At 38.4% G+C, this 26,041-nt stretch overlaps 1 protein-coding gene and 2 non-coding genes across 3 annotated transcripts; all 3 read left to right on the top strand.

Moving 5' to 3' along the window:
- The first annotated feature begins 444 nt into the window (after positions 1-444).
- On the top strand, positions 445-6,259 carry rpl18a (ribosomal protein L18a). Its single transcript, XM_042511278.1, is given in 6 exon segments — positions 445-538; positions 2,133-2,312; positions 4,380-4,509; positions 5,742-5,851; positions 6,114-6,182; positions 6,184-6,259. Coding segments are annotated over 6 exon segments (531 nt in total). The 5' UTR covers positions 445-520; the 3' UTR covers positions 6,208-6,259.
- Positions 1,911-2,042, top strand: LOC121961741. The gene has a single exon (XR_006107078.1). It is a non-coding gene; the product is annotated as a small nucleolar RNA SNORA68 (small nucleolar RNA).
- LOC121961740 lies at positions 3,211-3,342 on the top strand. Its single transcript, XR_006107077.1, has one exon. It is a non-coding gene; the product is annotated as a small nucleolar RNA SNORA68 (small nucleolar RNA).
- Positions 6,260-26,041: the final 19,782 nt, after the last annotated feature.

The following is a 26,041-nucleotide window of genomic DNA, read 5'->3' as shown; positions in this document are numbered from 1 at the left end:
TCAAACATTTGACCTGACAAAGAGCAGTACTGAAATATTGTCTTAAATAAACTTTGTGTAGCATGGAGTGAGTGTGCAGGCGATACCTTTTATCGCTTCCGAATCCGACTTAAGACTAAAATAATCATTTTTCCGTTTTTTTTAAATATACCCTAGTCTTGTGCAATGTACTGTGTATCTTGAAAAATGATCAATTAAAAAAACAAAGCTTTCTACAGCAAAAAAAAATCTCTTCTGAATCATGGATGTATTACGGGCATGGATGTATTATAGGCATGGATGTATCATGGGCATGGATGTATCATAGGCATGGATGTATTACAGGCATGGATATATCATGGGCATGGATGTATCATGGGCATGGATGTATTATAGGCATGGATGTATTATGGGAATCTTAAACCATCTTCAGGCAGCAGCCGCCGGAAGTCCCTCCTCCTCGCGCTCCTCTGTCCTTTTGACGTCAGCACTCTCCGCCCTCGTGCTTCCTCTTTTACTGTGGCAGTGAGCGAGAGACACCATGAAGGCGTCCGGCACCGTACGTAAAACTCTTTATTTACCAATTTCTGCCCACAAAACACGAACTGCATCACCCGATGTCGCTTCATAAGATTATGTTTGTCTCATTTATGTCTAAAGGTCCACAAAAAGTCAACATTTTACTGTTATTTTGAGTGATTTTGTCCCGGAACATTGGTTACAACATGGCGTCCGCTTCACCATGTGGACGGCGGTTAGGCTGAAATGTGACGGCGTTAGAGCCCCGTACGAAATAATAGATATTTACTTGACAGATTAAAAGTCCCTGAAGATATTATTTTAGTCGCATGTACTCCAAATTGTTTAGTTACTTAACCGCATGATTAGTGTTTAGCTAGGTTTGCTCCAATCAAAGCTAACGTTAGCAGCTAGCGCGGTGCTAAAGTGCGTTTCCCGGAGCCGTGTTCCCTAAAAATGTTATTTTTTTCAACGCAGTACAACAGTTTGTTTATTTTGAGGTGCTTGCATTATTATAGTGTCTCTAAAATTTAGTTTTTAGAAACATATTAAGGGTCAGTGTCAGGTTAGTTTGTCAGAGATGCTAGTTTATGCAGAAGACTTAACATGTCATCACTAATGTTTATTGGTTAAAAAACAGGAAATATTTATTGTAGCTTCAGTTCTGTGTGTAGTTTTGTGAGACCACACTGCATTATAGTGTAAACGATTGTCATAATATAAATGCAGAAAGAAACGGCAAATCACTAATAATACTAAAATAATAAATTCGTTCAAGAAACTGTCAAAAATACATTCAGTCTTATTATAATTACTTTAAAAAATATTATTTTTATTCATCACACACTGAAATATGAGTACATGGTGCAGAATTTTATTTACTATTCCTCTCCAATGCTGTACTTTAAAATGTAATTGAAAAACATACGTTCAACAAAAAATATACTTTTAACAACAATGTACAACATGAAGTATTAAATGAAGTATTGAAAAGTATTTTTAATATAGTGCAAATGAAGGGATGCATGGAAGTAGTGGCCATGTGTAATTAATGCATTCAAATAAAAGGTTGAAGTGTGAAATACAAACATCTAAAGTAACCGAATGTTACAGCTTGAAAACAAAGTACGTTATTGAAAATGTGCTCACCCTCAGAGGGAATAGTTAATAACAGTCGCTAATCTTCTGGGTAAAACAAAAGTATGTTCTCTTTCTAAAGGAGTGTGTACAATATCCAATATAGGAACATATTTTATATGTTTTGCATCACTTTAGGAAATGTAAGAAAATAAGGAAATGTAACAACACAAATGGTAACATTTACCTTTTTAAAATCATTTTTCACTAAATCCACGTAGGATTTTAATACTCTTTCTGTTCATATTTAAGCTGAGGAACATCCACGTCACTAACATGCACCCAAACCCAAAGGCCATATCATGTCAGTGGTATGATTTTGTCTGGTGTGCAAACAGAAAACTGATCCTTGTCGCCTTTCTCTGATGCTGCCGTGCCTTTGAAAGTGAATTCAAGGGTCAACAAATTGCCTTAAAACACCAACGTTTCCATTACATACGCTCGACTGCACTCTACAGATGCACCTGTATCCTAACACGCTTCATTTCTGCTTACAGCTTAGGGAGTACAAAGTCATTGGGCGTTTGCTGCCCTCTGCCAAGAACCCTGCCCCCCCTCTGTACCGGATGAGGATCTTCGCTCCCAACCATGTCGTGGCCAAGTCCCGCTTCTGGTACTTCGTCTCCCAGCTGAGGAAGATGAAGAAGGCCTCTGGAGAGACCGTCTACTGTGGACTGGTAAGCCTCTGCAGACAAAGATCACTTGTTTAGTTTCCAGTCAGGATTATCTGTCAGAGTCTGAAGTGCTGAGATTTGACTCCATTATTGTTTTGCAAGTCTGTCATGACAAAGGTGTTGAGTTTATCTGCTTTTTGAGCCATCACATGCTACTTAGAGTATTTGAAAACAAATTTCGGTCTTCAGTTTTTGAGTCTGCAGTCGGTCTTATGATCAGATATCGGTGCTCTTTGTAAAAATTCACCTTGAAAACAACAAAACATAAAAGGCAAATAGGTACATAATCTACGAAACAGGCCACGGCTGGATTAGTCCGGCAGTAATCAGTTGCCTCAAATCAGCGGTATCTTCAAATCTAAATAGAAAATCTCACTGTTTTCAACTTTAAAATATACGTCATGATTTTAGATCAATGAAATAGTGTAACTTTGTTGCTTAAATGGTTTTATACTGAATGAATCAAATGAAATTGCGCCTGCTGACAGGCGGTGACAACAGGCAACAAGAGCGAACACTTCGAACAAATACACAATTTTTCAGCCCAATAATTCCCAAAGTTCCCCAAATCAGCCACTCGAATAAGTCTAGCACCCTTACTGTCCCACAGGACAGCAAGAGACAGAACAGGAAGCATCAACAATTTGAAATCTGAAAACATAATTTTCATAAAAGATAACATGATGTAAGTGATGGCACTTAAAACAGACTTTTAAAATGATAGAAACAGAAAAAACTATATTTTAGGTGCATTAATCACACTGTAAATCCCTATTATCCCTATTGTTTTTATTTTTTTTTATTTGGCAAGTCTCTGAACAACGAGGGGACAGAGGACACATGAGTTTAATGTCCCCTCCCTCCTGTTCATATTGTAGCACAATAATAAAAACATCGCGAACATGCACCCAAACCCAAAGGCCATATCATGTCAGTGGTATGATTTTGTCTGGTGTGCAAACAGAAAACTGATCCTTGTCGCCTTTCTCTGACGCTGCCGTGCCTTTGAAAGTGAATTCAAGGGTCAACAAATCAAATCTCAAAATACGTCATTTTATACAGAACTCTGACAAATTTCCAACTTTCAGGACACAGTTGTGCTCTTATTTTTCTGACTTGATTTCTCAAAAACGATCTCATCACTCGTTGAGAAATAATCATCAGACTGAACTTTCTCTGGAGGCTCGGGGTTCTTAAAAGATTCAGTTATTTTTTTTAGGGACGTGAACGCCAATCAGAGTTCCTGTGGACCCTGAAAAAGTCTACAAAGGCATTGAATTCATTCATCTAAAAATAAGGCTTTAAAAAGTCTTTAAAATCCTGAGACTTTGGAAGAATGATTTTAGGCACCGTTTCTTTCTGACATTGCATCTGGAAATCTTAAACTGTGGTAACATCTATTTTTTATTTATTTATTTATAATTTGTTAAATAATTGATTGAGAAACACGAGGCTGAAATAATGTGATCGCTGTCTTCCACTCTGAAGACACGATGTCAACGTTTGACAACATTTGACATAAATAACTTTTTCACTGGACAAAGAAGTCATTTTTTATGTTACAGTATACACTTGGGCAAAATAAAATGGTCAGTTTTGGGTCTTAGTAAATTGGTCTTTCACTTAAATTTGAGTGACATTTAAAAAAGTCTTCGATCCATCGAGCCTTCAGCTGCAAAAACTCTGCTGCCACTGAGTGACGTTTTATTCTTGTGCTTTTTAGTTTTGAGGCGCTACATAGAAAATGTGCAGAAAAGTAGGTGAAGTGACGACATGTTGAAAGTGGTGATCGGCTGCATTTGATGCCAAAACTTAGAACATATTTTAGTTGTGGTAGTGAAGTGATTTTTGTGACTTTTTTTTAGGATCCCACACTTTCACAGCGGCAGAAAATGAGTCTTAAAAAGACGAAATATCTTAAATATTTGTAAAAGTATTGAATAGTTGCATCACAATTGGACATTGGTACCCTGTTTCTCCACCTGCAGTTTCCAGTTTATCTGTTTACTTTGAACACTGTTTTTTTTAGTGTGAAACGACTGAGGTTTTGTTGTTGTTTAACCCCTTCAGGTCCACGAGAAAACCCCTCTGAAGGTGAAGAACTTTGGTATCTGGCTGCGTTACGACTCCCGTAGCGGCACCCACAACATGTACAGAGAGTACAGAGACCTGACCACCTCTGGAGCCGTCACTCAGTGCTGTGAGTGTTCAGACACAACACGCACACACACACACACACACACAGCTCGTCAAACGTGAGGTTACTGCAGGTCCTGAGAGAGGAACAGGTCGGCACACCAGGCAGAGACAACAAAATGAAATCAGAATCCTGTTTTCTGCCGAGTAGGTTTTCACACACAAGGAATGTGACTTTTTGGGGGTTTTTTGGTACAAATCAATAGACATGATAAGAAAACGATAAATAAATACAGCATCAGAACGAGTTGAAACACAAGATGAGTCACAGATCACAAAGTGCTTCACAAGGACTAAATAAAACACACAAGAAAGACTGAAAGTCCTGACGAGTCTGGAAGATGAAATCCTGCAAAATGATCCGAATAACAGAGTCTGCAAGTGTTAATCCAAACCAGTTATTTTAACAGACAAAAAGGATGTGAAACACGGCCTTTACTTAGTTTGACTTAGTCGATTAAACTAACATCAACCTTTTCCATCAATGAACTTTTGCTCCAGCTGAAATGCTTTTAGGGTTTTTCTGACAAAATAATCAGCAGGAACACGAGAAGCCGTGTCGTCAATTTGTCTCTTATTTTTTTATTGGCACTCAACTCACTAAATAACTGTTTAATTAAAAAAAACAAAACAGACGAACTGATATTGAAATCTGTGATAAAAGTCGAGCTGTTTATATCCCTTTATTGCAACTCTGTGGGAAGTTTAATGAAAAAAAAACAAAAGAGATGAATTGATAGTGAAAATCATTAGTTTGCAGCCTGAGCTCATTTACCTCAGAGTCTTCAGCGAGTCTTCAAAATTAATTAAAGAGCTAAAATAATCGTACTCATTAAAACCTGGAACTGAGGAAACACCAGAGGCCGGATAAAACCAAAAAATAAAAGATGAAAATAAATAAATATCATATTAAACATGAATAAAATAAAAAAATCAAATACATTTAATATTTGAATAAATAAATGAAAATAAAAGGACAGCATTACAAATAAAAGATTAAAATGTTAATAATAATAATAATAATAGTATAGTGACTAGTAAAAGACTGAAATGTACAAACAATAAATAAACAGGTAAAATTCTTGGTCGTATTTGGTGTTTCTTTAGTTTTTGACCACATCCTTCCGTCTTATTTGCAGTTTGCTCAGTTGTCGTGGAAACGGTACGTCGTTATGGTTTATTTATGTTGGTTTAAAGCTCGGTTGTTAAAACGCCTCGTGTCTTTCTCTCCATCAGATCGTGATATGGGAGCTCGCCATCGTGCTCGCGCCCACTCCATCCAGATCATGAAGGTCCAGGTCATCGCTGCCAACAAGTGTCGCAGACCTGCCATCAAGCAGTTCCACGTGAGTCTCTCTTCGTGTTTTCACCCCTCGGTGCAGTCAGCGGGTCTCTCTCTGGACTGCCTCCACGTTTGTCAGCTCCAGTTTAAAAAACCCGCCAGACAAAAAAGCCAGATTCCTCTTCCAGATTTCCAGCTTCCATCTTCAAACCTGGCGGTTCAGAAACTGGCGACAGATTTGAGAAAATGTTTTTTTTTTGTTTTTTTTTTTTTACAGATTTAAAATAAAGTTTCTGAAACGTTTCTTTGTCTGCTTCCTCCTGCAGGACTCCAAGATCAAGTTCCCCCTGCCTCACAGGGTCCTGCGTCGCCAGCACAAACCCCGCTTCACCACCCAAGAGACCAAACACCTTCTACTAAAAGCAGTTTTTCATTTTGTGCGGGAAAAAATAAAAATAATCGAATGGAAAAAGCTGTCTCGTTTTGTCATAATTTCACCCCCTTTTTAAAAGTGCAATACAAAATCAACTATATATATATATATATATATATATATATATATTACAGTAGATTTCACAGTAATAATGGCAAATACAGCAAATCCCTTTGAATATAAAAACACAAATAACAGGAAGAACATTATTAACCAAAAACTGACAGTAAAACGAAATACGGTATGTGTGTCAATTTAAAAAATAGATTTTTTATTAACTGAGTGTTTTGTTTCTCACCAAGTTTAAAGAAACCAGAATTAAAGAAATGCTGAACTTGGTGATAATTTTAACCATCATGACTTTAAAATAAAAACAAGCATCAAAGTATTTGAACATTAACTGTCTGAACATAAAGGAGTAAAACAGTTTGAGCTTTTGCCCTAAAGGAGATTAACAATAATAAAGCCTGTGTTTCATGTGAGAATTAAATTCTTTTGGTTTTGTTATAGTAGACACGCAGACTCGTGACAGAAGAAAAATCAGGTGAATCTAATAACGTTAACGATGGCTACATGAGCACGATCAGCACCAGCGGGAGCTGCTGGATGTCAGCCGTCGTTAATTTTATCATTTACACCTGAGACGAGTCGATGTGTCTCCTGAGGAAAAAAAAGGTTTTTTTAAATCTAGGAAAGACAAAAAAAAGAGGCTTCATTGCAGCAAGTTAACTTGTGGATAAATTACAGAAAAACAGAAATAAGTAAATGTGGGAATGAGTAATTTAACTCATATCCTGATAAATAAATAAAAACAACAAATGTTAAAAACAAATGTGTAAATGAATACACACATATAACATATTAGTCTCCTTTTTTAAAATAAGTTATTTATGGTGACAAGCATTAAATCACAAATATTTATTTTTCTTCATTTATTTGGGCATTTTTATTTTATAACTACTTATTAACCGCCAATGTATGTGATTTTTATTTACTAATTTATCTAAGCATTTCTCCATTCAATTATACATTCATGAAGCATTAACTTACATAATTATTTACTTACTCTTTAAATCATGAATTTTAATATTTATTTTATTAAGCATTTACTTGGATGATTATTTATTCATTGACTTTATTGTATTTTATTGTATAATTCATATTTATTTGAGCATTTAATTGTGTATGTTTTTGTTCATTTATTTGAAACTGTAGTTATATAATTAGTTATATATTTAGTAACTACTTGTAAAAGCCTCCGTAGGATGTGGAGTACTAAAATCTGATAAATTTACTGCCCTGGTGAGGAAATGTGATTGTTCACGTGAAGCGGTGACGCTGCAGCTGTTGCACCGTGTGTCCTCATGATGGAGACATTGACCAGCAGATGAAAGTGACGCAGCTGAAGGAGAAAGCAGAGTTCACACAGGTGACACCAGTTAGTCCATCAGAGGTCCAGCTGCCTTCCCATCAGCCTCAGCTGCACGCTGTTTACTGCTGATTAGCACGCGGGGGAGGAGGTGAACCTGGTGACCTTTATACCTGAAAGAAAGGCATGTGTGTTAAACTTCCTGCAAGTTTTAATGTTACTATAAATCCGTAATTGCATAAAATAAAGTTAAATGTATCCTTATTTACTTGGAAACATTTGAAGGTAAAACAAGGAGTTGGCCACTTTATTTGTCCAATAGTTAAAAAAAATACAGCGTTTAAAATTGTAAAATTATGTTGTGAAGGTCAAATAATCGATCAGTGGATTAACAATTAACAGCAGCTAATTTAGTGTTCAGTTACCTGTTTTAAAGTCTTTTTTCAAGCAAAAAAAGCAAATATTAGGGACTGTTCTTTATTTTTTGGAGGAAAGCAGTGGATCTGGTGTGACTTTATTTATTTATTTTTATCTTGACCCTTCCTGAAGCTACAAATATTTATACATAAGCCAACTTTTGGAGGAAAATGCACAACCCTCCCTCCACTGCAAATAATGGTATTTATTATAATGAATAATAATAGGAATTTACTCAAATTAGGCACAAATGTCCACGTGGACTCAACAATCAACTGATTATAATTTGGTTGTCATAGGCCAAAGGTCAAAGTCACTGTGACCTTGTCTATCCTATTCTTGTGAACACAATAGCTCAAGAACACCTTGAGGGGAATTCTTAAAATTTGGCACAAACATCCACATGGACTTAACGATGAGCTGATTACATTTTGGTGTTCAAAGGTACTGTGACTTTGTCTGTCTCACTTTTGTAAACGTGATATCTCAAGAACGACTTGAAGTATTTTTTTCAAATTTGGCACAAATGTTCACTTGGGCCTAATGATGAACTGGTTAGATTTCAGTGGTCATAGGTCAAAACTAAGGTCACCTTGACTTTGCGACTACCTTTTTTTCTTGAACCCAATATCTCAAGAACACCATGATGGAATTTTTAAAAATTTGGCACAAACGTCCACGTGGATGAGAGAATTAACTGATTAATATTTGGTGGTAAACGGTCCAGGTCACTGTGACTTTGTCTTATTCTTGTAAGCGTGATATCTCAAGAATGCCTTTAGGGAATTTTTTTCAAATTTGGCACAAACATCCACTTGAATTAAGACTAAACTGACTGGTGACACTAATCTTGCTGATTGTAGAGATCTTCTGTATGTGAAGCGTGGAGGAATACAATCGCGCTTTAATTCTTGGTCACTATTTTGTAATGGTTTTCAGAACAAATTATGAATTGATTTTTAAACTAACGGTTAGTTGCAGACCACACAGAGCTGCTGGCACGTCTGTTTTAAAAGCAGATTTTAGTATTGAACTGCACCAACACGTGTTAAAGCTAAAGTTATGAGCTGGACTCTGACCAAGTGGGCCAGCATGTTTTTTACCTGCAGTTTTTCAGTTAAAAGTGGAAACTCGTTATAATAATGCTGTCAGGCAGCATGCTGGGAAGCAGCCTGGTGTTACAGTAGAGGAGATGGAGGTACTGGGAGCTAACTGGGTGTGTGTGGACTGGACGAGACGGAGCAGTGGGTGGCTGCAGAAAAAGACCTCACTCGGTGATGGAAAACATTCTTTTCAATGAGTCACAGTCATAAACATGTAAAATCATTACAAATACATGAAGTCTGAGCTGACTTCACTGCGCGGTATGTGCGACTCACTCCAAAGCAAACAGCAGAAAAATGGGACTCAAACTGGTGATTCTGATGGTTAATTAAATTCTAATATACAGCCGCATGTTTATGAGCCGGATCCAACTATTAGCGCTCGCTTAGCTGCAACTTTTTCCATTATTTGCGAGCAGCTCTTTAAAGAGCACTTCTGACAGGAAACAGGTTACAGCTTCAGAAATCAATTCCACACAAAGAAGCTCAGTATACACTGCAGCCGTTTTATTGTGGGAATTAAAAGAAATACGTTTAAAGGTTCTCAGGGTTTTCTGACTCCACAGAAAGTTAAAGTTAGTGCTTCCCAGTGGAGCTCATTGTGGGCGCCGTATCGCCAACAAGTCAGAGGCCGTTAAATATAACTGGACGCCCGGCATTAAATGTTTGAAATACTGTAGACGTCCCTCTGTGAGTGAAATATGTGTCTCATGAAGTACACAAAGCCACACAGAAACGAACCCTCTCATGTGTTAAAGTGTTTGAGGATGTTTGAGTTGAAGGTTGAATAACCGCCTCCTGCTGTGAGAGAGCAGATTTAATCAGTTTCTGACGGAGGCTGGGTGAAATCAAACAAAACTTTATCACGTCATCCGATAAATCTGTTTATATCATCAGAGCAGACAGAAAAACACAATTTGAATCCTTATCCGTTTGTTAAATAATGTTGAAAATCTGTATTTTTCATGTGCACGCACAAAGCGACCTCCGCTAACGCATGTTCACGAGGTATTTCAGCACTTAACAGGATATCATGTCATTTTAGGAGCGAGAGTTTTAAAACATAATAGCGGCTCTGTATAATATTCTAAATTACAAACTTTTCAATTAAAAAAAATATACATTCAGTCAATAAGTGTCCAGAGAGCTATGAGTCAAATTATTATGATTAAGTATTTTAAAATATTTTACATAATTATTAACATTTTAAGCATATTTTTTCAGATCATTTTTAATTTTTTTCTCATTATTTTTACTTTGCTGTTTTTGTTTTTTTTAATTTTTGTTTTATTTTTGCTAATGTCCGGCTAATGCAGAGGGAAAAAAAGAAAACTTTTAAAAACTTAAACTGTCATCAGATAATAGCTAATTTTTGGCCAGTTCTTTTGCTCTTCACAGTTTACGCTCAAACGTGACTGGTGAATATTTATTGGACTACAAATGAAATACCAGAAAACGCCCAATACCAAAATCTTGTTGCCTGCAGATTCTGTACACATACGCTGATATCTGTTTATAGAGATTAGGACTCCGTTTCATTACATTTAAATGAACCGTCTCTTTCAGGGTTCATAAGCAGCCACAGATATTCTGTCTCTCATCAGCGGTTTCAGAAGTCAGTTTCCAGTACCGCAGTGTCTTCAGAGCAGTTTTTATAATAACTTTTCCCTTGTTCAGGACAGTTATCCTCTCCACCTCCATCAGCACGCTGAACCCGGCCTGTCCTCGTCTCTACCTGCCAGCTGCTTCCTGAAGTCCCGACACTAAGAGCCTTTATGCCCTGTGGATTATGTGGCTTGAGGCTTTTTGCCACTCGGTGCCCACGGAGAGTTTCTTGGAAGGCCGAAGGATCCACGAAGCCTTCACACCACAGAGCAGTAAACCTGCCGGAGGCCGAGACCAGACTGTCAACCCTCAGAACCAGAGTCAGAACCAGAGTCAGAACCAGAGTCAGAACCAGAGTCAGAACCAGAGTCAGGACAGAAAGGTGCAAAAGGTCCTGTCTAGAACCAGTGTTTGGTTTGTCCGTTCTGGGCTACTGTAGAAACATGGCAGACTACGTGGACAAGGACCTGCCCCCGATGTAGATAAAAACGGCTCATTCTAAGGTAACAAAAAAACATTATTTTCAGGTGATTATACACTAAAGAAAACAGATTTATTGTATTATATTCCATTTCTGCCGATAGATTTCTCCGAAATCCTACAGACTGAACCTTTAAGTTGAGCGTGATGTAAAGAAAAATATTGTCCGAAGTTCTTCTTCCACCACCTTTAACAAAAACGAGACACAGTTGTTGGGTTTCCATTACAGATTTGCACAAAACTTAGACAATATTTTAAAAATGTCAATTAAACACAATATCGAGATGACTTTGTTTCCACTGAGTAATGTTATGTGACTTCTCCTCTGGTGATAACATTCAAAAAAGCATGGGGATGGATGTATGGATGGATGACGTATAGGCGTGTCATGGAGCCATTATAGAAAGGCAAGCCCCTTTTAAATGTGGGAGCCATTATTAAGCCATTACCAGCAGGATTTTAACATGACGTCGTCCTGAGGTGTGTCATAGAGACGCAATAAGTTTTGTTCAATTGTGTTTCTTAACTGATGTTGCACGTCCGTGTATCATGCTCTTGTAGCAGGTGCTGTCTGGCCATCTGGTGGTGTACAAGTGATCAAATATTGGATAAAAGTAAGAAAGCAAGAACAATAATGAACATAAAGACACTTTAAAAAAAGAAAAATAGAAGAAAAACAAAAACAACGAAAAAAAGAAACAAGTACGCAAATAGAGCATTGATTGCCACATTTTTAGCTGATGCCACCCAATGGCATATCATACAGCCACAAGAGGTGACTTCTGGCGTCGGCATCTTACGCCGAAATCACTGCAACAGCGGCGGTATATGACGACTTTGACATAAGAACGGACTGGTACATACTTCTGTTTTCTTCATGAATTCAACATATCACAGAGTGAAGCAACTGATATGCAAATGGTCATTTGGGGGGTGAAGTATTCCTTTAAATTAGCAATTAATAATAATATATGCATGATTTATAATAGAATTTTAAGTTTTCTTTCTTTTCAATCATAGTGAGTCTTGATATCACATAAAAATGAGGGTCAACCAAGATACTCGTCACACAAAATCATCATCCTTGAGTCTGAAGCTGCTGTAAAACGTTAAATTTATTTTTTTTCAACACTCCAGTTGGACGTCAGGATTTTCTCCGAATGTTTCCTACCGGAGAAAAAAGACAGAGCATGTTTCAAACACAAAACTACCTTTCTTCGTCTTTCTCGGTGTGAAAGGTAAAAGCCAGCTCAGCTATCGGCAGCATGGCAGAATCCACAACCTGCTGACTCAGACTCGCAGCGTTTGATTGACTGGCTTTAAGTTTGCCCAGTTTTCCTGCAGGAGCAGAGCGGAGCGGGGACGAACCAGGACTGAACCCAGACCACGTCTACGTTCTGCTGCAGAGGAATGTGCTAAAAGCTCCGTTCGCACCAGCCAAACACTTTCCCCCGAATTAATGTTTCTCAGAACCTCCCACGAATCTTCGGACCTGCCGGAGCCAAGATGACATGTAATCACAAAGATCAACAAACCCTTAACAGCTTTTACAGAGGATCACCATGACCAGCTACAGGCCAGCTTTATGCAGAGATGGAAACACACACAGGGTGTTATGAAAGGTGAATCGTTTTCTGCTGTTTTTGTGCAGAGAGTCAGGAAACAAAGCTTTCTGAAGAACTGAACCGTTTGTGCCACAAAAAGTTTATTTTAAAGAGTCACAGTCAGATAAAATGGGGACATCTGGTGGCCAAAACCTGCTACTGCAGCTATGTTAAAGATAAACTGAAACACTGAGGTGCATAAATGACAGCTATGATATTAAAGTGTCACCTCATCTAATTTATTAAAAAAACATACAAAAACAGAAATAAAAGTCTGCAGTCATGCTTACATCAGCATGCTAACATGCTACTAGCTTTACTTGTATAGCACATTTCTACAACAGGGCAATTCAAAGTGCTTTCCAGAGCAATAAAATATAAAAACATAATAAAAGATACAGATTTAAAATAAATGAGTAAAGAGATAAGATATAAAAGGTAAAATTAATTACTAAAAGATTAAAAAATAAATAAATAAAAATCACCATTAAAATAACAAAAGTGCAGGCAGGAGATGCAAAGCTAAAAAATGTAAAATCTAAAATGATTTAAAATCAAGTTAAATATGTGTTTGCACTCATTATCAGGTGGAGTAGACAGTGTAAAACACCATCATGTTTAGGCTAACAAGCTAACATGGGCTAATTAAAACAACCATTTCATACACTTTATTTACAAAAATAGAATCAACAAATTCAATATTCAAAGACAGTAGAGAATAACAGGGTTTGAAGGACATTCCCAGGATTTTAGGACATTTGTCAGTTTTCAGGTCATTTCTCAGGTTTTAGGACATTTCTGGGATTTTCTGGATGTTTTAAGGATTTCAGGACATTTCTAGGATTTTAGGATGTTTCTAGGTTTTTGCAGTGTTTCTAGGATTTTAGGATGTTTCAAGGACTTAAGGGTGTTAGGGTCTTAGCTAGGTCCTCTGTCAGGGGTGTGGGCATTTACTGGCACTTTTTAAAAATCATCAATTTTGATGCTGTTTTACTCACTTTGGCACCTTATGTATGTATACAAAAAGTACAAAAAACAGTTCCCAGTGTGAATCACTTTATTTTTATTGTAAAGTAGAAATGGTTAGGGGGCCACCCTGCACTCTCTCAGGGGCCAGATTTAGTCTCTAGGGCCATAAGTTGAGTATAATTGACATAGAAGAAATTGTGTTTTTGCGTTTGAAACCTCAGCTTCAGTGAAATGTGATGGCACAGATATAAAACATATATTTATATTGTTCAGTACGCCCTAAACTTCCCGAGGATAACGTTATCTCTGATGAATAAACGTCCATAAATCCACTGAAAGTCTTTTTGTTTATAGTTTTTTTAGTATCTTAGTAATCCAGTTGTCTGTACATCTGTGGATCCGCTTCAAACAGAAGCTACTAATAAATAATTCTGCACTTTTAACGGAGACAGTTTGACAAAATGTAAACAAATGTAGGTCAAAATGATTATATGATTATTGTGTCTGTCAGAGCCACCGTGTGTTCAGGACATTTTCTCTCTTCTTTTAAAAAAATCTTGGATTAAAGGCCAGAAAATAGAGTAATTCCCCGTGTAAGTGCTCCACCTTAAAGAGTAAATTAATCAGCTGGTTGTGTTTGTGAGCAGCCAGCTTCAGCTTCTTCTTCTTCTTTGGTGGCCTGGAAACGTGTGTGTTGTTGTTCAGGTCTGCCGGACGCTCACTCGCACTTCAAACACTGACCGGTTGTTTTTGGAGGGACTTCAGCTGGACGCGTCCTGCTCTGTTAGCTCTGTTAGCCCCGTTAGCGTGTCTGTGCCGTTTGCAGTTAATCAATGCAGCCTCGTTACGGGAGAGGATGTTGGTTTAAAGACGGAAACGTCAACAGGCGGTTAAGTGCAGCTCGTTAATCCCATTAACATGCGTGAAAGTGTGTGTTTGTTCTGCTAATTGGGGCCGAATTATTCAATTTGTCCGTTTTGGAAATGGTGTTTGGACAGCTAATTGGTGGAGGACAGTTTCCATGAGGAGAAGAAAGACAGAGCTGCTGTCCAACGGCGAGTTCAGAGAAAATAAACCAGATCATGGAGACATAAAAAGAAGCTAAATGTAGTCCATGTACACAAATAAGCCTCCGTGTAATCAGTGAGAGAGGATAAATTAAACGAAATGTGAAGAAATCCTGAAATAAAACACATCTGTCACATTTTCAACCTGCTTTAGGAGGACAGACGGGATCCGTTAAAATGATTTCAACTTTTTTGTTGTGCAACATTTTTCTTTTCGTGGTAACATCTTTAGTTTTTAAATATAAACAAAGAAAACCCTTCATTCGCCATTTAGTTCATACATATAACCAAATACAAAGTCCACAAAAGACAATGAAAACAAACACCAGCGCGTTGATTGCTTGGGTTTAGTTACATTTCATGACATAGTTTTGCAGGATGGTTTGGCATTATTTAAACTATCGCTTTTAGTTTAAAGTTAAAGTGTAACTTTGAAGACAGTTGATGGAGGCTCTAAAGGCCAATCATCAAGACACAAACACATAGTGTCTTCCGGTCTATAAATCTGCTTAGAAATCAAAAAAGAAGCTGCAGAACTTGTGTAATAATCATCATGATTTTAAGTTTATTTCAGAATCACATCCATTCATTCACTGCAAACAGGATCTGCTAATAGCTAATTCGGCTTACTTTCAAGTCTTTCGTCATTCTCACGTCCATCTCTGCAGCTCCACAGAGCTTTTTAGCATCTTTCGGCTCCTTGTTTTGGTATTGTGACACTTTTCCTGTTTGGTTTGGTCTAACGCTGTTCGATTCAATGTCAGAGGCCGACATATGCTGCCAGACGGCCGGGGGATTTGTGGAGAGGAGGTTACGCTGTGTGACGGCGTCAGGTTGAAACACTGCCAGCAACGACGTAATATAAGGAGCAAGAAGGTCCCTATAGGGTGGAAGAGGCGGTGCATGGATCCGACAAACCCTGGACTTTCATGCAGGAGTCTGGTGTTTGTTTCCCGTCTGAATGTGACGTTTTTCTTCTACACCTTACCATGTGCCTCTACTGCCTTATCCATAACCTAACCTTAGCCTTATCCTAACCATCAATCCAACACGTTTGTTGACGTCCCAGTGCTGGTTGCTACGTGCTTTTGTTGCCTAAATATAACCAAGTGCAGCGTTATCCCAATATGTGCTTGTATCCCTCCTTAGAGTTTAATATGTAGACGAAGAAGTCCACGGACAAACTGACAATATATGATGACCTGGGACAACAATGAAAAGAAAACACAAAAACACGTACAAAACAAAATGTAAACCAAGGTTAAAACATGTAGAAAAATCAAAATATAAGCAGTGTAAATAGGTTGTTAAGTTTATAGAGATGTTGTGCAGATTGACTTTTGTCCAAACTTAAGTCAAACTCTCCAAGCAACAGACACAAACAGACAGAAGAAGAAGTTCATTTACAACAGAGAGCTGACAGCTGCGAAGACGTCAGCGCCCACACTGACAGACGGTCGACTCCATCATTACATAACATGACAGGTCTCAACATCTGACTGTTACTTTATTGTTAGCGTCATTATTTTTGGGGACATTTTCGATCCTTCTCCTCCAGCATGAAAGAAAACTAAGTGGTACATTTAAAGTCTGTTCACTGTTAGTTGAAAGTTTCTCAGTTTCTGGGTTTGGCTCCTTATTGGACCTCCTGCTGGGGGGTGAAAACTCAAAACCAGGACCACCGACAAATCCTGTTCCAACGTAAATCTGCAGGTGAACAGTGAAAGAGTGCATTTAGACTTTTTTTTTACTCATCAGAGGCATTTACTGTAAGACTCAAAGCGCCAACTCCTGTGTCATCTTGAGTCACTTCATCCAGAGCTTTCAGTCGCTCGCCTCTTCTTCATCACAGACACACACTCATCCGAGCGCACCAAACCACAGGCTATAAATATCATCTGTACGTCAGCCTGGACTCTCAGACTCCTCAGAGATGTTGTGTGTGTGTAATTCTGTCCCAACAGGACTGGCAGCTGCTCCCAGTTCAGACGTCCCAGTGCTTCCAGTCCCGCTGGACACCAGAGCATCCAAAAGTCTGTTTTACAACTATAATTGCTGCCAGTAAAGAAAAGTGGAAACAAGGAGAAATGACAAACGAGCTGCTGATGCACCAGAGTCCCATCGGTGAGTCAATGAATGAAAAAATTAATTTATCAATATAATGGATGATTCTGCAAAACTCTGGATTTGCCAACAATTGCTCATTTTTACATCCAAAGCCAAAGTTTTTAAAAATGTCTCTCTACAAAATCTGCACATACAAAGATTTTCAAACATTTGAAACCTGAAAAAATTGTCTTGATTTTTTTTCATAGTTTAACCTGTTGAAAAAACGGCCAAAAAAGGCTGCAGTTTTTAATGTCGAAAATGTTAGAATATAACAATATAGCATGCCAGAAAAGATAAGTTACAGTAAGGTAAGGCAAGGTGAGGTATGTATGGTGTATGGTAAGGTAAGGTAAAGTAAGGTACGATATGATACGATACGATACGATACGATACGATATGATACGGGTAAGGTAAGATAAGGTAAGGTAAGGTATGTTATGGTATGGTTAGGTAAGGTGAAGACAGGAATAAGATACGATAAGATAATTCTTTATTAGTCCCACAATGGGGACATTGCATTGTTACAGCAGCAAGGTGTCCAAGATAAGCAAGCAAACAATGGAACAATATAAACAGTAAAAAACAAGGTGCAACACTATAGATATACATCAACTGCATATAGTATCGCATGTCGAAAATCAGCCGAAAAAGTTGTTTCTAATGTGAAAAAAGAAAATTTACAACAACAAAATTACATAAATATGACTAAATTTTGAATAAACTCAACAATTAGATAAACATAAATATAGATTAATAGTTATATTTGTTTGTATTTTACAATTGTGTTGTTTTTCCTTGACTTTTTAAAGTAAAATCAACTTGTCAAGCTTTAAAGTGATATCTTCAAGTTATGCAAAGTTTCACTGGCTAATTTTGCATCTCCTGGTATTATGAAGCGATTTGCTCGAATCCCGAACACGAATAATGCGAATTTTATAGTTAGCATGCACCACTAGCATGACAGAATGACCTTGTGACCTTCGACAGTGTGAATCGAAACCTCCAGAGACGGTTTAAAAGTACAAACCTGCAGTATTTCAGCAGATCAGGTTTCAAAGACCTTCATGGGTTCCAGTGTTGAGAGGATGATGAAGTGGAGGGTGGACAGTCTGTAACCTCTCATCCTTTATTTCTCAGAGGAACAGAAGAGTCCATTGAGCTGTTTTTCTGTTGTTTCTCTCGCATGTTAACACCTCGAAGTCCAGTCTGGACTTTCAGACGACCCTTCTCTGGCTGGAAAAACAAAAAAAAAAATCTCATGAGGATAATATTGATGCTCAGCAGGTTGTAGCTGAAGTGTCCAATGTGTATAAAAAGAAAAATTATTTATAAAACACTGAAGCATTGGATTTATTTTCGCTTTGAGTTTCGACTCTCCTTACATAGAGCTTTAACCCTTTGAAACCTGAGCAAATTAGCTTGATTTCATTCAAAAACATGGAAAAAGGCAATGAGCAATCAACAATAAATGACACCAAGAAATAATTTGCAAGAAATAAGTACAATGTTACCAGAAAATTACCTAAAAAAAAATAATCTTAAAAATGCAACATAAAACAAACAAGGAAATGACCTGGAAAAAAGTGCAACATTTAAATAATAATAATAATAATAATAATAATAATAATAATATATATAATATATATTAATTAATACATTAATATATTATTAATAATAATATATTTGATAACCTTTTAATAATCGCCATAACCTCTACTTTATTCACTATTTATTAATTCGCTAATTTATGGGTCATTTCTTCTTTCATTGCTTATTGCCTCATTCCCATGTTTTTTAAGAAAACCAGACAATTTTCTCATATTTCATAAGGCTTAACTCCATCTGATAACCGATTCTGAATAAAGGCCAGTGTCAGTCCGACATATTGGTCTGAAACCAGAACAAACTCATCAATCCTGACTGTGCTGATTGATCCTGACTGATTTCAGATCATTTCTGTCATCATTAACCAGGCTGGGGCTCCGTGTAATAGCTGATGTTGGACTTGTGGTCCTGCCCGTCGTCCACGTCCTCCCTTTGGGTGAATGATGAAGGACGGAAACAAGCCATTCATCCTGCAGCGATCCTGTAAAACACATCCAGTGACAGGAAGTGGGAGGTATTCTGACTGTAGGAGCTTTGTGTGTCGGAGTCAACGAAGAAAATAATTTGAGGAAGGTAAAAGTGGAAATAATTACACTCGAGTCTGAGTTTTCTCACGGCTGCAGCCCGCACACGAATGAGGACGGAAAACACCTCCGACCTGCCCGAAGGCTGAAAGTTTAAAAGGGTAAAGTCACAGGATTTTATCCGAAACATCAGTGTCCTATATATTGACCATAATAATAAAATAATCTGTGCTGAGGTCTCAGAAATACTGCATTTTAAAAAAGATAATTTATCAAACAAAAAGTTCCACACGGACACTTTTAAATAGATTTTTATCCCGAAATTTAATCTCCATGTTGAAGCTCTTCAGCTTTACAGTTGTGCAACAAGATAAATTTCAATTTTTAAACATTAAAACAGCTTCTTAGTGAAAAAAAGCAGCTTAAACCCTTTGAAACCTGAGCAAAATGGCTTGATTTCTCTTACGAGAAAATGATGAAATTCAGCAAAATAAAAAAAGAAAGAAAGTAAAGGAAGAAAAAAAGGTAAATGGTGCTGTAGGGACGAGGCTGCAGGCCGAGTGTTGAAGATGATGATAACAGCACAACGAGAGTTCAACAAGGAAACGCAAACTGATGTGAAAAATCAGCAGAGTTCATCTTTAAACTCCTTCGAAGTCATCACATGGTGACGGTCGGGCCGTGACCGTCCACGTCAACATATGAAATTTTAGGCATCCTTGCCGCGTCAAGCTTTGACGTTTGGAGTGAGAACAGTTTGGGCAACCACGTAAAATTAAGGAGCACGAGTGTTTTCTTCACCTTACCATGTGCCTTTTTTAACCTGAACCTAACCATCCGTGACTTTAGTGCCAATTCCCAGCCATCATGACAGTCCGTGCTGTCGTGCGAACATAGAGACCGTGCTGCTTCATCCCAACACACGAGCATTTGTTGACGCCACGGTAACGAGCTGCGTCATCCCACCACGTGCATTACTGTAGTGGCATCGCGGCACGTCATAGCTTAACATATAATATAATGTCACCACGTGACGAGTTCGCAGGGAGAATATGTTGCATCTTTAAGTTCCTGTGGTGTAACTGGGTTTAAGTTCTCATTGATATTCATGATCTCCAGAGGATGAATCCTAATGATTTTGTTGCTCTCTGAACTTTCTGGCTCAGCTGACAGGATGAAACTTTCCTTATTCATCCACAGCAAGGTTTCTCCACAAATAATGTGAAAAATGTCAAGAATTTGACAAACCACATTCACGCTCCTCAGAGGATGAACCTACCCCATTTTGGACTTTGCATGAGTCTTACTTTAGCGCCACCTTCAGGACAAAATGTTAGCTTTTCATACAAGATTTCACATGATCTAATAGGAAGATTTTTACTACATTTTCTCATCTTATTAAATTTTCTTTGCAGTTTTGCTCAGTTATCTGCGAGTGGAATCTGGACTCATCCGAATGTGATTCTGCCGTTTGATCAGCAGAAATCTAACATCTTTAATCCGCCCTCATCAGTCTTCAGGACTTTAAACTCTCGAGTCGTGTTTCTGTCTTCATGCCGCTCAGCTCGCACTCGGTGCAACAACACGATGACATGTTGTCAGAAGTCAGCAGAGTCTCAGCATCCTGGAGCCGCACTGCGAGCCTCTCCCTGCACACAATCACAACAAGGAAGAGGAGCTTTCAGCACGGAGCTCCACGCCCAGACAGGGTAACCCGAGCCGGGGTGGATCACACGCACACACACACACACACACACACACACACACGGCGTCCTGGAGCCTAGAGGACGACTGTAAGAGCCAACACTGAGTTTCATTACAGCTCAGCAGGAAAACAAAAGTGGAAATAAAACAGAAAAATGTACTTTTTGTAGATTAATAAAGTTTAAATGAGTTGATCCTGCAGCTAGCTTCAGACTAACCGACTCACATCAAGATCTAATCTGGATTCATCTCGCAGTTGTCGTGTGTTTTAATCCAAACTGACAAATAAATCTGATTGCAAATCGTTTGTTTACAGATGGCGGCAAATGTTTGAAAAATAAGATCCAAAATGCAAACAGCTGTTTAGCATCTCACAGTGAATGTCAGCTTTTTTGTGTTTAATTTATTGCGTGTTTTAGTGTTTTATGATCTTTTTTGACTTATGCAAACCGTCTTTATGCACCTTTAAAAGTGCTCTACAAAGTGTATTATTACTACAATTGTTATATTATGTGTACTAGAAAAGACAAAAAAGTGTTTTCATTGCAGTTTTGTGAAATGTGGCTTTTTAACTCTCTGAAATACCCTCTTATTTGGGGTTTTTTTTTTTTGTAATAAATGGGAGTTTCCATTAGGTGTTTTTTTACATTCGCTATGGCATTTTGCACAATTTCATGGTTAATGGAAATCCTTCTAATGTGTGGCAGAATCAGTTCTGTTTATTAAACCCACATTTAAAAGAAAAAAGAAAAGAAAAGCAGAAAAGGAGATTAACATAGCACAGTTACAGTGATCTATAGTGATAGATCACTGTAACTGTGCTATGTAGCATTTTCGTGCAGTTACAAATGACGATGTGCATCATGTTTGGAGGATAATGTCAGTAAATAAAAGTAAAATACAAAAGTTGCTTATCTTTTGCAAATGTTCAGCACGACACAAATCATGGGGGTTCATTTCTTAATTATTTGAGGTCCCCTGGTTGTACTATTCCCGTGGGATAAATTAGTCATCTCTGAGCACTCTTGAACCTTTTTGGAAGAACTTGTAATATTTTAAAAACTTGACTGTATATTCATCGCTGCATAAAATCCAGGACCCGAAGCCTTCTTCCTGCTCTCAGGTAGAGCCGGAATTTCAAAATAAAATACGAGTGTCGAGGTGAATAATTCACAGATCAGAGAGCGTGTGCAGAAGAGTTACGGCGGGCGGAGGGGAGGGTTGGACGGGGACGCAGACAGATTCATTACACCGCGTTGATTTCTGCGAACATGCGAGGAGGAAAGCCAAGCAACACAGTTTCTTTTTATTCGGACAATTAGTGCTCTGTCTTCACTCTCAGCGCTGTTGTCAAAACTCGGGGAGTTTAAAGTCTCCGAGCTCGTTTGTTAAACATCTTAGAGAGCGGACTGAGGGAGGAGAAGATGCAGAGAGAGATACAGCATCGGTTAATAATAGAAATACAGCAGGAATAAAACCACGGATGAGCTCATCAGGAGGATAAATTTGGTCCTTGAGTTGTTTTGGGTGGAAGCGTCTGTCAGCGCTCCTCACTAATGGACCCCCAACGCCCCCGACTGTTACCAGAAAATGTTCAGTTTCTGGTAAAATCTCCATAAATCTTCTTCCTCAAAACAGACTTTTATCTTAAGAACAATCTGCATGATTTAAGGAATGATAAATCCTCTGATTTCACCACGATGACTGATCTTTGTAAACAGTTTGTTCTGGTTTCCATCGTGGACACAACATGTTACCAAACCTGGAAGCTTTATTAATAAATGCGTCACTAAAATAACCCATTTCTTGCACGATTACTTTCGAGAGGTGAAGTCGCTCCCCTTCTGGTCGACCACCATGAGACAGGGTTTGTACAGTCACCAAAAACCCAGAGGTCATGGAATTCGCAAAGACAAGTATTTGTTGTGTTGGCAACAAATAGACTTATAAGTTCGCTGTGCTGCATGATTATTACGTCATTCACTGCAGACGGGAGCGGAGGTGGAGAAGGGTTGATGCAACTAGATACTCTAATTAATATGTATATATATATCTATGTACATAGCTGTATATGAGTTGTTTTTTTGTCTACACTTTCTGGTTGTGGTGGTCTGCTGTGGTGTGATGTGCAGTGGTGAATATCTTAAATATCGTAAATAAAATAATTATTTAAAAAAAAAAACGTTATCAAATGCTCAGACCTGAGCCAACCAATCACAGCACAGTGTAGTGTTGTGTAGTCCGCCAGTGTCTCTGCCGGTGTCCCCTCAGCTCTCATTCTTCACCGGTGTCTCCGCGATTGTCCCAACGGTATCCGCAACGCTGTTATTGTCCGCCGGTGTCTCCGTTGGTGTCTCTGCCAGTGTCTCCGCCGGTGTCTCCGCAGTTGTCCTGCTGGTGTTTGCAACGCTCTCATTGTCCACCAGTGTCTCTGCTGGTATCCACTCGGCTCTCATTCTCCGCAGGTGTCTCCGTGGTTGTCCCGCTGGTGTCTGCAACACTCTCATTGTCCACTGGTGTCTCTGCCGGTGTCTGCTCCACTCTCATTGTCTGCCAGTGTCTCCGTCGGTGTCTCTGTAGTTCTCTCCACCATTGTCTCTGCAGGTGTCCCGCCGGTGTCTGCTCCGCTCTCATTGTCCGCCAGCGTCTCCACCGGAGTCTCTGCTGCTCTCATTCTCCGCCGGTGTTTCCTGCTGAAAAGACCAGTTTGATCAGCTTCAGGTAAGTTTTGGCACATTTTTGACACTTCAGCTGGTCATACCAGCTTGTGATGTTCACTCTAGCTGGTTTATCAACTGAAGTTCCTGTAAAACTGAAACCAAATCAACGTCCTCGAGTCTGGAGAAATAACAGAGTCATGAGCAGACGTTTCATATATATGAAATAAATCTTTAATTTAAGCCTGTGAAAAATGGGAACAAATCCAAAAATGTTTTATTTTTGCTCAGTGTGGAATGATCACTCAACAATGAGCTCATCAGGACCCGGGTAAATTTAGAGAATACCGTTTAAATAGAGTCCTTCAGTTGTTTTGGGTGCAAGTGTCTGTCAGCGCTCCTCACTAATGGACACCCCCCCCGCCCCCCCCACCCTCGACTGTTACCGAAAATCAGTTTGTCTGTTTGGTTTCTCCCGATTCGATGCATCCTCTGATTTCACCACGATGACTGATCTGTGTCAACAGTTTGTTCTGGTTTCCATCGTGGACACAACGTGTTCCCGGATCTGGAATCATTGTTCATTTATACATTTAAAAAATAAGATACTTATCAACTAACCAGGTAAATAAAAGTGATGTTAAATAAGTGACATGTATGGACTAACATCAGTATTAAGTGCCTATTGTCTTGTGAGCTTTGCTGCTGTGCAGATCTGCAAATGAACACGTAAGTAGTAGTAATAGGAGGGGAAACCATTCAAAGCAAAAGTCTAAAAAAATATTCATAAAAAACAGAAAATATGAAAAACATTTGTAATGAGAATATAAACCTAAACCCAAGAATTTAAACATCTCAACTTCTATTTTGTTCCGATCAGTATTTTATTATAAATTGATCATAAAATAGACCGTGTCGTAGTAAATGTAGACTTGAAGCAGACAGAGACGACCGTCTGACCTTTGACCTCCCCTCTGTCAGCAGGTGTAACTCAGCTCTACGTGCCTCTCTCAGTGTTTTCCGATGGGCGTGTGATCTCAGCTGTCATCACAAAATGATAAGAAGCGGCTCAGTGGACAGATATAAATAGACGCCTTATCATCGACCAATCAAATCAGGCTGTACCATGATGTCATCCTCACAGAGAGGTATTTATAAAGTTATTTAAACTCTGCAAATGTTTGGTGCTGGAGGCTGACGGGGGAGTTAATATCTGCACTCACCTACTAAATGACAGACTTATGTAACTTATTTCGCACGTCATGACATGTCGGTGCACGCTGACATCATTTCCTGGTCGCGGGGTGAAGGTGGACAGGCGGTTACAGGTTGCGAGTCCAGCAGGAAGCAGACATTAGACTGAGTTCAGGCTCAGTTTGGACCACAGCTGCTTCAGATCTAAAAATAAATTGAAAGGCAGAAACAAGGAAACAGTCAGGTGTTTAAAGATTCATGTTGGGATGTTTCACAGTTTGACATCAAGCGACAACAAGAAGAGGTCATCACTATTTTAGTGAAAAAAGAAGTGACCTTTAAAGCTGGTATTATAAAATAAAAATAAGCTGTTATTATAAATAATAAAAAAAACATGAATAATAATAATAATAATAATAATAAGTCACTTTCCTAAACCCAAGTGCTGCAAAGAGGACAGCAAATAAATACAAAATATAATCAAATTACACACTTATAGATGATTAAACCATATGTCAAATTCCAATAATTTAGGGGAACAGGAAAAACAGATGCAAAATTTACATAAGTTTGAATCTGAAATTTCACAGTTGCAACAAAAGTTAAAATATTGAATGCAGCTGATATGGTGGTAAAAACATGCTTAAGGTAGGTAAAACGGGGACCTGAAAGTGTGAGTGCTGCAGGAAGTCAAGGATTTAGTTAAAGTTCAAGCACTAACAAACGTAGCAGACATGGTAGATAAAACACATTTCTGACAGTTGAAATAAAATTGCTGAAGAAAAACTTGAAGTGTGAGCGTCACATGAAGCCGAAGATCAGTTGAAGTTTACGCACTGATGGTAATTTAGGTGGCGTTTAAAACACACTCAAGGCAATTAAAATAGAAGAGCAAAAGAAGTTGAAGATTAAAGTATAAAAGACTAAAACATTTGAAGTGTGAATGTTTCATGACGTTGAAGACTCACTTGAAGTTTAAGCACTAATAGCAGCTGAAGTGGCAATAAGAACACACTCATGACAGTTAAAATTCAACTTTAAAAAGATGATTTATCAAAGGTGAAGTCTGACCCTCAGATTGGAAACGCCACATTTTATTTTCCAGTAATCTGCCACATGGATTTTCATATTTCTTGTGTAAAGTTTGAAGTTTTGTCCTGATGCTGGCGCTAGAGGAAAGATCAGGAGGTCACCAAATCAGTTCATTCGTTACAGAAACATTATCAGTAGATTTCACGTTAGCCCGGCTGTTTTTTTTTTGTTTAACACTTTTAACTTTAGGTATTTTTATCCAGAGAAACTCAAAACTTTCTGCCCTCAAGAAACAAAACAACGTCATCGTGCAGCAGCAGATTAAATGTCTGATGTAACTGCAGCTCGCCTCCACAGCACGGCGTTGAGACCCGTGACGTCT

Source organism: Plectropomus leopardus, chromosome 22 (assembly GCF_008729295.1).
Source record: "Plectropomus leopardus isolate mb chromosome 22, YSFRI_Pleo_2.0, whole genome shotgun sequence".
Taxonomy (NCBI): domain Eukaryota; kingdom Metazoa; phylum Chordata; class Actinopteri; order Perciformes; family Serranidae; genus Plectropomus; species Plectropomus leopardus.
The sequence above is the reverse complement of the archived record's forward strand: the minus strand, read 5'-3'. Positions and strand labels throughout refer to the sequence as shown.